At 37.9% G+C, this 13,720-nt stretch overlaps 1 protein-coding gene across 1 annotated transcript in view; it reads right to left on the reverse strand.

The window, feature by feature from the left end:
- ttc7b (tetratricopeptide repeat domain 7B) overlaps nucleotides 1–13,720 on the reverse strand; it is a 44,669-nt gene that overhangs the window by 17,068 nt on the left and 13,881 nt on the right. Inside the window, exons 8-16 of the mRNA XM_073869731.1 lie at nucleotides 12,293–12,356; nucleotides 11,986–12,123; nucleotides 11,480–11,563; nucleotides 11,174–11,278; nucleotides 10,930–11,047; nucleotides 10,555–10,612; nucleotides 8,152–8,227; nucleotides 7,104–7,261; nucleotides 1,974–2,090 (exon numbers count right to left, since the gene is read on the reverse strand). Coding sequence (XP_073725832.1) covers nucleotides 1,974–2,090; nucleotides 7,104–7,261; nucleotides 8,152–8,227; nucleotides 10,555–10,612; nucleotides 10,930–11,047; nucleotides 11,174–11,278; nucleotides 11,480–11,563; nucleotides 11,986–12,123; nucleotides 12,293–12,356 — 918 coding nt within the window. The remainder of the gene's footprint in view (nucleotides 1–1,973; nucleotides 2,091–7,103; nucleotides 7,262–8,151; nucleotides 8,228–10,554; nucleotides 10,613–10,929; nucleotides 11,048–11,173; nucleotides 11,279–11,479; nucleotides 11,564–11,985; nucleotides 12,124–12,292; nucleotides 12,357–13,720) is intronic.

Raw genomic sequence — 13,720 nt, forward strand, 5'->3', positions numbered from 1 at the left:
AAGTTGTGATATAACTTATAGAAGAAATCATGTTTCATATCATTTTGAGTTGTAAAATCCTTAAAAGGGACATTTCACAATACTTTTTTAAAATGTAAAATAAATCTTTGGTGTCCCCAGAGTACGTATGTGAAGTTTTAACTTATAATAACATATAGATAATTTAATATAACATGTTAAAATTGCCACTTTGTAGGTGTGAGCAAAAAATGTGCAGTTTTTGAGTGTGTCCTTTAAAATGCAAATGAGTTGATGAAATGCAAACACTGATCGCCATAATGGTGGTTTGTTGAAATTGAAACTCAATTGTGCAGTCAATAATTTTTTCTCTCTCTGTACTAAATGGCAGCGCTGTGGTTGGATAGTGCAGATTAATGCTGCGTTTACACCAGCCGCGGTTGAGGCAGAAAGCGCGGGTGATTTACATGTTAAGTCAATGCAAAGATGCGATTACACGTGTATTATTATCCTGTCGCGGGATACACGTGGTAAGCGCGGCGCGAATGGCGTGTTCCGTACGAATTGAGCGTGGCCGCGGGAAACGCGCGAGTTAAAAAATCTGAACTTCGGCGGATTTCCGCGCTACGTTAACCAATCAGGACCTTGCTGTAGTAGTGACATGATTACAGGAAGTGAGCGTAGTGGCGGAGTCGCAGAAGCCCCTGCCATGACGTAAATTCCGCGTGAATTTCTCAAATGACTAGAATTTCACGCACGAATGAAGCAAGTGAACTCAAATGTTCAAGTGTCCAACTACGCGTGAATAGCCTCTACCGCGGCTGGTGTAAACGCAACATAAGAGGCGGTATTATCTCCTTCTGACATCACATGGGGAGCCAAATTTCAATTACCTATTTTTTCACATGCCTGCAAAGAATGATTTATCAAAACTAAGTTACTGGGTTGTCCTTTTTCATATTTTCTAGATCGATAGAAGCATTGAAGACCCAATTATAGCACTTAAACGTGGAAAAAGTCATGATATGTCCCCTTTATAGGTTGCATTTGCTTTACAAAAGGAAACTCTGTGATAATCTCACTGGAAGGATCTTAATCATGATGTCAAATTAGGTCGGGGTTGATCGATCTGCCCCGAGTTTAGACGTCAGATATTTTACTTTGAATGTCCTTTCTATGGTTGTCACAATTATTAAATAATTGTCTGATCGCGATTATGTAATTAACTTGCATAGTGTTTTGGGCAGATATTATCCATGGATGTAATAAGTATTAAAGTGCAGCTCCTATTTACTTGAATGGGACAAAACTGTTGAGCAAGCTTGTTTAAACAACACAAGCATTAAAATCTGGCAGTAATGTTCTCATAAACTTAAACGAATTGTTTTTTTAGGTTTATGTGCATTATAAATTAAAATCTATTTTAAAAATGATTCGCTCTTTTAACAGAAAGAGGGGGCTTTCAATCCTACCGCTGTGATACCGAGTTTCTCACATTTATTCATCTATGAGTGATTTTCTTTGTCTCCTCTGAAGGGAGCCTTACAACGTCTGACAGCGTGTTGACTGCTCAGGGTTCGAGGACAACCTTGAAAATGTAGCAATGGGGGGAACAGAGCTGAAATGGTCCTTCCACGGCGGCACTACCCAGGGTTTCGTGGAGACTGTGAATATGTGGCGGTGACAGAGATTGGTAACTGTGTCCGGGAACTAATTGGTCTCTGGTGGGCTGTCATTGGGTACTGACTTCAGGACAGTTTGACAGGAAGAGCCGGAGTGTTCTGACAGCAGGAGGCTGCTATTTCAGCCATTAAAAGAGCGAGAGAGCGGGAGAAAGAGCAGGACTGAATCATGGTATGCAGCGCTGGTACGATCTGCTCTTTTATTTATTTTTAATGAAGGTGTGGTGAGCTCACAGTCTGAGAGACATGCTGTGCTATCTTCTTATGTGTTGATGGTTCATGCCGACACTTGAGCTTCTAGCATTCATGTGTCAACAGCGTGTATGTGTGTACCTGGGGTTGGTGAGGTTGTAACAGGACTTCCAGATCTGCAGCATGCGTTTGCAGGTGAGCAGCGCCTCCTCGGGCCCTCGACACAACGTCTCCAACTTCACCTTTGTGAATAAAAGACTGCGGAGAGAGAAAAAAACAACAACAACATCTAACTTCTGTTGGTTTCCTCTCTTTCACACTTCTCTCTCTTCCTGTGACAGTTCTGTCTTTTACCCGGTTATTTCTCCTTCCTGTGTGTCTTGTGAAGTGTTTTAAAAACAGTGTGAAGAGAGTACAGTCGAGTTTACTGAACACAGATTAAGACAAATCTGTTCGGCTATTGTAAATACATTACATAAATAATAACTGTATAGTGTTTATTTTGTAATTATATATATATATATATATATATATATATAATGTATTTGTGATAAAGTGTGTATTGGATATAAAGTTGCTGTGTTGTGTATTAGTGGTACAGTACATTGTGTGTTGTGTATTTGTAGTATATTTTGTGTTGTATATAGTATTTGCGGTATAATTTGTATTTGTGATAAACTGTGCCTCTGTCTCCGAAAAAGCTCCCTTTAGTGCACTATTTAAGGGGACCGCAATTTTGTAGTGGTGTTCGAAATTATAAATGGACATTATCGAGTGCACTTATTCCATCCCATCATAATAATGAGTGTACAACCGATGTTTACTCAACGGTTAGCCGCTACCCCTTCACTGTGCGCCGCGGCCCGCGTGCCGAATGAACTCCGGCATCTCGACACAAGATGGTGCTCACATTGCCGATGACGCTTAAGCCCAGAGTATAGACGGTTTCAGCAGTAAGAACATAAACAAACGGCTTTCGTGAAACAAACATAACTTCCGGTAAACTCCGCTAAAAATCAATAACAACAAAGTCCTTTAAGATTAGAGTATGTCTGATAACAAGCAAAAAAAAATAACTAGATTACCTTAGTTCAAATCATAGCTAAAGCGTATCAAAAACTAACATTACTATATAATACTATACTATATAATGTATGCAATTTTAACTACAGATCAGCTGCCAAACCTTCCATCAAATAGCGGTAATGGGTCAGTGAAAAAAACGGTTTGGAAAGATGAGAAATTCTAAAATCTTTTTAAAAACCTTAAAACCTTTTTTATAAACCTTAAAAGCATCAGGTTTATTTCAATGCACATAGTGTATTTATGTTATTTTTATGCAATAAAAAATTACATTTGCACAATTTTTATAAAAGTTAGGACTGAATGGACCTGACAATGTCAAATTGTGTAACTGCCAATTGCACCAAAGAATGAGAAATATTAAATATTGAATCCACCTTGATGGCATGTAAGCGTAATCATAAATTTTTTTTTTTAAATATCATTTTATTAATTATTTCTAAATGTAAACTTTAATGCGTTTTTGTAATATTTGTCCTGACATAAGCTGAAAACAGCTGTTTTCTAAATAATCTTTGACAAATGATGTAAAAATGTATGTAAAAAATATTAAACTAGATGATTATATTTTATTCCACATTTTTTTATGAATATATTTATATTTTCATTTAAAAAAATACTAGTTACACCACATTGACATTTTTGCAATTATCCCCCAAATATTCTTTCAAAATGAAAAATACCAGAAATTTTAGACTTGGTCCTAAAAAAAAATGTATGCAAATTTATTTTGAAATTTTAACCCTTACCTTTAATTGAACCATACAGACACAACATAATTAACGTCACGTCATTGACCCTAATCTATTATTGCAGTCTTCTTTCGTCTTTAGAAAACCAAAACATTCTTTATTTTCAACGAGGTATTTGTTCAAGAGTTCAGTTTAGCAACTAGTAAGACCATTAAACAAACAGAGACCGGAAGTTAATTTGGTGCGTCCGATGAAGCCATCTATAATCTGTTTTTTATGTGTATGTGAATGTACGGCCACAGTCGAACACACAGCCTTGCAAAGTTTATTTTATTAAAAACGTACATTACATGTACACTAGTGCTGCACAATTAATCGCATCGCAATCGCGATGTCAGCCTGTGCGATTATATGATAGCAAAATGTTGCAATTATATTAAATAAATAAATGTGTGGACTTGTTAACACAAACTTTCTGATAACAGTTTGACGATTTTCCTTGCTGTTTAAAAAAAGAAAGAAAAACAAACAAAAAAGGCAGTGCACGTGTGGCATGCAAGTGTGTAGCGTGCGTCGTCACTTGTGTGTGCGCAGCGCGTAAATACCAGAGCATAGATGGATGCAGAGGAGATTGACAGTGATCTGGTAGCTAAAAAAAACCTCTATGTCTGTTGTATGGCGGTATTTTGGATTTAGGATTACTGACACTGAGCAGTTGCTACATCACGTGGCAATTCGAAAACATTTCTAGTTTTACAAATACACATTTTAGCATTATCACTAAACTGTGTGTGGATTTTCCTTAAAACCCATCAAGTTGACTCATGATACCATTTATTAGAATCGTAACCGCACGTCGCAATATTAGCATCAATAATCGCAATGGGAAAAATTACCCAAATCGTGCAGCCCTAATGTACACAGACGTTCGTTGCATGCATGTTGGCGGTGCACATGCACGTACACGTAAAAATGGACTATACTTCTGCCTTTATTATCTGAATTCATGCACTCGTTTTCATTCATCCATTTAAGTGGACTGTATTAGCAAACTCATGTAGGGAATAGTGAATTACGGTATATGGGGCTACTTCAGTGTTATATATAGACCGTTTCATCGGGTGCACGTGCGGTGACGCGATAAGCGTCTGGTCCGAACTTTACTTCGGGTTTCTGTTTGTTTAATGGTCTGACTAGTTGCTGAAACTGAACTCTTAAAAACAAATACCTCGTCGAAAATAACAAATGTTTTGCGTTCCTATGTAATCTACGTGTTGTTTATTTTGCTTGTTATATTAATAAACTACTTTAAAAGGACTTTGTTGTTATTTATTCTTTGCGGAGTTTACCAGAAGTTACGTGATGACCACGAAAGCCGCTTGTTTATGTTGTTACTGCTAAAAAATAAGGTTTACTGTATGTCTTGGTTAATAGCCGACACACAATCTCCTGATAACATCCAGAGCATCTCTTCTAACACATACTCATTTTTACAAGAGTCAGATCTGCTGTGAACATCCCATCATCAGCATCACTGTTCAAAGTACAGATGGGCGTTTCTATAATCAGCCATGACAGACTGTGAGGAGCTACAGCCGCTGTGTCTGCTCTAAAATGCTTCGAGCTAAACTGAGACCAGCATGCGCTGGTAATCACTCTGCGATCTCTCGAGGGCCACGCTGATCCGAGTTCAGCTGATACAGAACGCTGATAGCACGTTATCATCTTCACTTCTGTCATCTCAGCACGCTACACCGCTAGGACACCCACACAACCGCTAAACTAATATTATTCGTGTGTGTGCAAAATAAAGAGAGCTGGATGTTCTGGTGCATTTCCTTTCAAGGCAATGAAGCGAAAAAATGGAGACACTTGCATATATGCATGCATACACACAATACTGAACCTCCCCAAGGCACAACAGGGTGAAAAAAGAGGAGAATGGTAAAGGGGGAGGAAAATGTGTTTTCTTTTTTTCTATTATTATGTAAGTGGTTGAAAAGCACAGCCTGCGGGGCTACAAAACAGACACACACACATAATTACAGAGATGGAGGAAAGTCTGATCGAATCAAATGAGATGGGAATTTGCGTGGGGAGTGTCCAACGCTCCAGACATCCAACAGACACACTCCTCTAATTGAAGAGGCCAGTAGTAGATATCCACACAGCTTTTACGGCAAACAAAAACCATCAAAAGCATTCTACCAAAGCATTTAAACATAAGTTGAAAATGCCAAAGTCCTTTTCAGGAAGTCACTCGGCAGCCATATTTGAAACGCCTCTCAGGTCCTCTCCCAGAGGATTCCGATTGACGATTGGCTCTTTTTACTAGGAGGCGGGACTAAAGTGGCCAATCTGACCATTGCGATCTCCCCCATTCATATTAATTCAAGTGACGCATCTTGTTAATATTAAATACAGGGTCCCCAAATTCAAGGACCTTTCAAGGATTTTCCAGGTCCAATACCCTCAAATTCAAGGACTAAATGTGGGGACACATTTCAAGTAAGAGCAAGGTTACATCGTGTTACCTCTTAAGATACATTGTCACAGTTCCTTCTCAGGGAACAACAGTTACATACATAACCCGAGACGTTTTCATGTGTCAAACACCACTATGCAAAAACACCAAACAGTTTAGTGCACGTGCTTAAAAGGCTAGAAATTGTATGATATTATCCTACACTACAAAGGGATAATATGGATTTTTTTCCCAGAAAACTTCTTGCATAAATAATACGATTTAAGCACTTTCAATGACCTGTATTCGATGCATGTATATATTCAAAAAATTCCCAGGGCCTTGAATTTTCTTTGGCAGAGTGCTTCATAGATATACATAATAAAGGCTAGATGTCTCGTCCGCGCTGCTGGCCAATGGAGGTCGACGTCCGCACCTGGCGGCCATCTTGTCACAGTCAGCTCGCTTACTCGTAACATTGTGTTTTAAAGGTGCATGTACTTTTTAAATAACCATAACTTACTCAATTTCTACCGATTTTCAAACTGTTTGGTTTGTTATAAACGTCAGAGATGTACTTATGACACTGCATACTTATGAATAATGTTCATGAAACATGTTCAAGCATCCAGAATTATACCCAAGTTAATAACGTAAGAAACCAATTTGTAAATCCATTAAGATCTCAGCGCGATAAGAGTATTTGTGTTCGTGCAGATCGCTCACCTCACATCAGGTACCACAGTGTCTGCCAGAAAGCTTGCCTGTGACAAGATGGCCATTAAAAACTCTGCCGTAAGACATCTAGCCTTTATTATGTATATCTATGGAGTGCTTTAGTTGTGTGTTGTAAATGCAGTACATATGAACATGGTCACGTCTGATTGGTTCTCTGATCCAACAGTCTCCCATTCCATCTCTCTGATTGGTTGCAGACAAACCTCACCAAACTATTTGTGTGCCACAAAACAAAATGCTCGAAGTTCGATAAAATGGGTGATAGGAGCGTGAGAGTGTGTGCGTTGGACTTACACAAAGTTCTCGGGGTACTCGCTGAGGGCCATCTCAATGATGTTGAGACCGTCGTGGTAGTGCTTCTGTGCTGACAGCAGCAAGGCCAGCAGATGCAGAGCATGAACATCATCACCCTGCAGCTGTAATGCCTGACGTACATAACCCAAAGCCTCTGGTATCTATCAAACATGTACACACAGTAAAGAGGTTTTCATTAGATAATTGTTTAAACAAGACTTAACATCCACTCAGACAGAGACAAAGAGAGCGAGAGAGAGAGATAGGGCATGTATCCTCTGGTACACAAATCATTCTTTATGGGAGTCGAGCAGCAGGCTCATGCAAGGAATTGTGGGATATGCAAGAGAGTTAGGGCATCAAACAACTTTATTTAAATGAAAAACAAGGTGGCAGCCATATGCTGTGAGATCAGTGACGTCAATCAGTGACTTAACCTGAATCACATCATTGCATATCACCATATCTATTTTAGATGTAAGATACAAACACTTTCATTGTGGCTAGACTGTGTGTTAAAGACAGCTTGACACTGTTTATATAATTATGACACTTGGAAGTTAGCAGATTTTTAGATGCTATCATGTATTAAAAGCAATTAAAGAGAATATAACTTAAATTAAAAGTGTAATTGGGCATCTGAATAAAAAATAAGAAAGTGCTTTAATATTTTTTCTGCCTTTCTTGTAAAACAAAAAATGTATGTATAACAATCATTATATTTTAACATTAGTAATACTACTGTGACTAAAAAGCTTACATACTGGTGGATTAACCATTATAGAAACATAAACAAATGATTTTGGCAATCACAAATACTGTTAATTTAGGGCATCACAAACCTTACATTGTGTGGCGTTCTAATAAATGTATTAAGTCTTGTAAAGTGTTATAAGCAGACAATGTGGCAGTATTAAATTTGATGTTTGTGACATGTTTATATGCTCAAAAACAAACTTCTCCTGGTGACTAGAGTAAGAAGTGATGAGCACTTCTGAATGATGGTATGTTTCAATACCTGTGTGTGAGAAATAGATGATGATTCTCCTATCTGTCGAGACACAGCCAGCTGCAGCGCTAGATAAAAAACCGCCAGATGATCAGTGGGGGATAAACTCTGTGCCCTGATAGAGAGACATAGAGAGTGTTTAATTAGAGAGAGAGAGACAAGAGAGAGAGATATCATTATAAAGCCCTGAAATATAAAGAGCGGAGTAAAGAAACAAATCATCTATCTGAACTGATTCAGAGCTTCAGTCCTTTTTTTATTAACATCATCATCACACTGATGATCTCAACCAAAACAGTGATAAACTTATTAAAGTTACAAAATTATAACACAAATCAAACAAAATTACATAACTCATTGGAAAACTCAAATACAACAACAAAGTAAAATGCAATGTTATTTGACCCTAAAAAAGAGATTACAGAATGGCAAATTATCTGTACACGGTGACAGATAAAAAACTTGAGCAGATACAGGGCCCTATCATACACCCAGCGCAATGCGCAATGCAAGTGTTTTTGCTAGTTTAAGCCCAGTGCAGTTATCATTTTTACATTCAGCGCCACGTTGTTTTGATAGCAAATGCTTTTGCACCCATTTTTGCACCCATGGGTGTTCTGGTCTGAAAACGAGGTGTTCTCAGGCACATTGTTGGCACGGTGCTATTTTAAGGCAACTAAGATAGACTATGGCACAATATTAGTAATAGTATTGTTAGTAATATGTGTTTATAAATGGGACGACAACTTATCATGTGTGCTTATCACACACATGGATGCGCAGCAGCACACAAACATTTTAAAATATAAAAATTTAAAGGACTAAAATGTTAAAGATTATTATCGAGTTTCTTAGACATAAACAAGGACCGATTATGAGACGTTAGAAGGCGTAAAGAGCTATTGTACATGTAGCCTGGTAAGTAATTGAATGTTTTGCTTTAAAAAATGCAGATATTGCATTTATTTCTAATTTTTTTTACCCCACCGATTTATTGTATATGATGACTTTGTACCTTTGGTTAGATGAGAACCTTTTTTAAGTAATGCGTTTTCAAACATTTCGGCTCTCCACAAGTTCGTAAATTCTTTTTATTTTCTGTTTGTTACAAATAAAGTATTTTTAGAGTACAAACATTTTCTTGCATATTTGGAAATTATTTTTTGATATTACACTGATCATGGAGACTGTCCATACATTTACAGCAATTAAAAGCCTGCTATTTTTACTTCCATGACTGAAAGATAACGACTTTTAAAGAGAACTAAAAGTTTTAGTACAAAATATAACGCAAATTTTTAACAACAATCTTAAACTGGTGGTCTTCTTCCTCCGTTTAGATTTTCAGTTTACAAATTCTGCCATCTAAATAGTGAATCGGCATGGCGTGAGCGCAACTGGCTTTTAAAGGGGATAAGACTCTCTTTGGTTTATTGCACATTATGCCCAAAACACACCCATTACTCATTACAAGAATAGGAACAACCCTTTTAGACTGTGAGCTAGGCGCACAAACCATTTTCCTGTCGTTAAATTAGCAAAAGTGGATTCGGACACACCCGTTTAGACTGTGTTTAGACAATATGCTTAGATTGTTAAAATAAGGCCCACAGACTCAGTAGACACAAGCTCAGTATAGAGACGGGCAGACACAGAAAAAGGTTGTGAGAAGTTGTGTCCACACTGTGACCAAAACCAAATCGAGCCTTTCTAACAGAATGCAAAAAGTGCACACACTGCAAAAAATGATTTTCAAGAAAAAAATTCTTAGTAATTTTGTCTTGTTTTCAGTAAAAATATCTCAATGGGGTAGGCAAATTTTTCTTAAATTTTCTTAAATTTAGTGTTTAAAATCACTTAAATTTGATATTTTTTGTCTAAAAACTAGACTTATTTTTTTTGGTCGTTTTGCGAAATGCCTCTTAATTTAAGAGTTTTTAGATATTTTTTTACTGAAAACAAGACAAAAATACTAAGAAAACTTTTTCTTGAAAAGCATTTTTTGCAGTGCATTCTTCTACCAAAAAATAATCTGCATAAACAAGAAATTTTGAAAGCCTATCAAACAACGGGAAACTGATCTTTCTGCTAGGAGAGACTGCTGTGTGTTAGCAGCACAATATGTGTATGCATGTCATAATATAAGAGAAAATCAATCTAACCTGACTTAATGTCTCCATTAAATGAAGAAGACACTTAATGTAAATTACTGCTTTATTCTATTATTTAACTTTGCTCTTTTTATTATTTTTTTCCTATAACTTAGTATTTTACACTATATACTTTGTTTAATTATTACTTTAATTTGCACTACTTGTTCGCAGCCCAGCGGAAATTGCTTTGGCAATGCAAAAGTACTGTTTTTGTCATGCCAATAAAGCATATTTAAATTGAAATAAAAATTGAGAGAGAAGAGAGAGAGACAGAGAGTCTGAAACTCACCTCTGGAAAGCACTCAGTGCTTTTTTCTGATATTCTTCCTGCATTCCTCGAAGAGATGCTGTAAACACAAAGGTGTGAGTAGATTTTTTTATTTATCCTTTATTTTACCAGGAATGTCCTATGGAGATAAAAATGTCTTCTTCCAGGGAGTCCTGGCCAGAATAGCAGCACAAAAAATGACAAACAAAACCTCATCATTTACAATTTACAAATGAAGGGGGCCAGGGAAGGGTCTCATTATATTTTTGGAGTCCTCGGCATCATAAAGAGATCATACAGAGGGTACAAAGTGTTCAGTGAATCCAAAATAGATATAGGCAGTTTTATAAGGGAAAAGAAATGGTAGAGGGTCTATCTTGTTTTAGGTATACTTACCATCTGTGGCCTTCAGACTATAGACAAGCCCGATTGCAAGATATCCTTTAGCCCTGAATTCAGCCGCCTTCTCACCCATATCAATCACCATTTTAGCGAAGCGCTCACCCTCTTCCAGCTAAAACACACAAATACACACCCCATGTCATCATCATCTCACGGTTCATAGACTGGATAACACAAAGTTGTAAACAGGTCAGTGTCAGTTCCTCGCACGTATTTCCCATAATTCTCCTATCATTACCCAGTGCAGGTTTCCAATGCACAGCTTGACGGCCAGCAGAGGAATGGTGGGATCGTCCGGCTTCAGTCTTATACACTCCTTCAGCACCTTTACTGCTCGAGCCGACTACACACACAAAAAAAGGGCACACAGCGATGGACAAAATTCAGAACGGCTTTAAAATCATAGGTGTGAATTTGAATTGCATTCAATTTTCATGCATCAGCTCAATTTCAGGAATGCATTGGGAATTTTAATGAAATTCTCAATTTAACACTGAATGCCGCACAGCATTGGTACACAGTGGACCAAAAATGAAACACTGACCTTCCCAGCAGCCATCAAGGAGAGAGCGAGCTGGAACCAGAGATGAAATTCCTCAAAGGCAAACTTCATGGCTCTCTCGAGACACTAATGAGAGGGGATAATATAATAATTTAGGTAAGAACTGAAAACAAAAGTGGTGATGAGCCAAACACACACTACACACAAAAAATGAACAATACAGTAGTTAAACATAAAGCCTCCTGTTGCAGATTACCCAGCGTGCCATGGGGCTTCCAGCACATCTCCAAGGGCATTATAGATAATCACACAATTCTTTGAACAATTAAATCTATAAGTGAATGCGCAATGACAAAATCCTTGACTTTAAGATACAGAAAAAAGTTTTGCATCACAAAGTTATACTGAGACTTAGTTCATGTCATGAATACATTTTTTTTATATGTGAGATCAGATAAGGTCTGAATAAACTCAGAAAACCAAAGACAATGCTATCATTACATGCACACTTTGAATAACCATTGTGAGGATTTTGAGCAGATCTTCACCTCTGAGAGCATTTCGTACTGTCCACGTCGACCGAGCGCAATGGTCAGCAAGTCGTACACCAGTGAAGCGCTCTGCAAACTGATGATTCGATCATTATTGTGCTCGGGGATTCGGCTCAATACAGCGTCTCTGTTAGCCTGTGAGAAATATATTCAAAATTTACATAACTTTGTTGTTGCAGTTAGAGATAAAAACAACTGAAGGGAAAATGTAATCAGGTTTCTGTTGAGTACCGCTCTACTTGTGCAGACAACAGGGTCTAAAAGAATTTTTTTTATAAAAAAAAAGACTTTTACTGTGACTCACCATAGACTCACTGATTAACAAAAGGAGTAAAGCCTCCTCAGTGTTCTCCTGTGGACAAAACAAGCTAGAGACAGAGATAGATAGAGAGATAGATAGATAGAGAAAGAGATTACTTTTCAGCAATTTTCTCAGTATAACATGAACTATTTGTCTGTCCACACCAAACGTGAACTTCCAACACTATCTATCGAGAATTCGTACAGATTTTACGAGTTGGCTAATTCGTATAAATTCACGCGACCACATTCGTCAGTTTTGTTATGATTTGCCTTGACCCCTGTGATGTTGGGGTTAGATGTGGTTTTAGGTTTTTTTCATGAAAAGCGTACGTTTTTACATTAACTTCGTATGAATTAGCCAACTCGTAAAATATGTATGAATTCTCTTGAGATCAGGCTGGAACTGCTGTGTAACACATTCACAGCCCATCAAATTAAATTTGACATTTGTGTTTTAAAGGGGTCATATGACGTTACTAAAAAGAACTATATTTAGTGTATTTGGTGTAATGCAATGCGTTTTCGCTAGGCAGGTTGCGATAGTCGATGTAACCGGTGATACACGGTGTTTAGCCTCTCATTAGATCACTTGCACACCATGGCACCGTCTTCCACCGTCATTTATTTCTTGTAATAAAATCATTTAGTTTCGTTAGAGAGCTGATGTGCACACTGGCTCAAGCACTTAATTAAAACAATTGTTGCCCTCGCATTGCACGCGGATTATTAAGCGTTTTAACGCAACTTACGCAAGGGTTGCATTTAAACATGTGCCTCTAATTCAGAAATAAAAGTAAAATGCACACGGCTGCATGTGCATTTATAAGACCCTCGGTTTGTCACAGGCTGATAAACCCGTGGGAAAATTCCGTCGCCACAACATCCCTAGTTTACGCGTTTAAAAACATTAATATTTTCCACATACCGTACATTATTGTTGCCCCCGTTGAGATTGGTGGCAGTGCTTTTACCCTGCATTCACACCAGCCGCGGCAGAGGCGGCAAAAACACGCATTTTGAGTTTACTCGCTTCATTCGCGCATGAAAGCCGCACGTGAAATTCTAGACATTCAAGCGGAAATTCGCGTTATGGGAGGGGCTTCTGCGGCTCCGCTCGCTCCCCATAATTAACTCATTACTAGAGCAGGCTCCTGATTGGTTAACGCCACGTGAATATCCACCAAAGTTTAGATTTTTCATCTCGCGCATTCCTGCAGCAACGCTCAATTCACATGGAACGCACCATTCGCACTCGCGCTTGCCGGCTTTTCCGCGTCTGGTGTGAATGCCACATTAGAAAGAATATCTCTTTGGGTTTAAGACTTTTATCTTTGCCACTTTACGGATCTTCTATATGCATAAACAACTTTAAACACTCCAAAGACAAAGGAAAACATAAAATCGCATCATATGACCCCATTTAATAAAT

Source organism: Misgurnus anguillicaudatus, chromosome 7 (genome assembly GCF_027580225.2).
Source record: "Misgurnus anguillicaudatus chromosome 7, ASM2758022v2, whole genome shotgun sequence".
NCBI classification, from domain to species: Eukaryota; Metazoa; Chordata; class Actinopteri; order Cypriniformes; family Cobitidae; genus Misgurnus; species Misgurnus anguillicaudatus.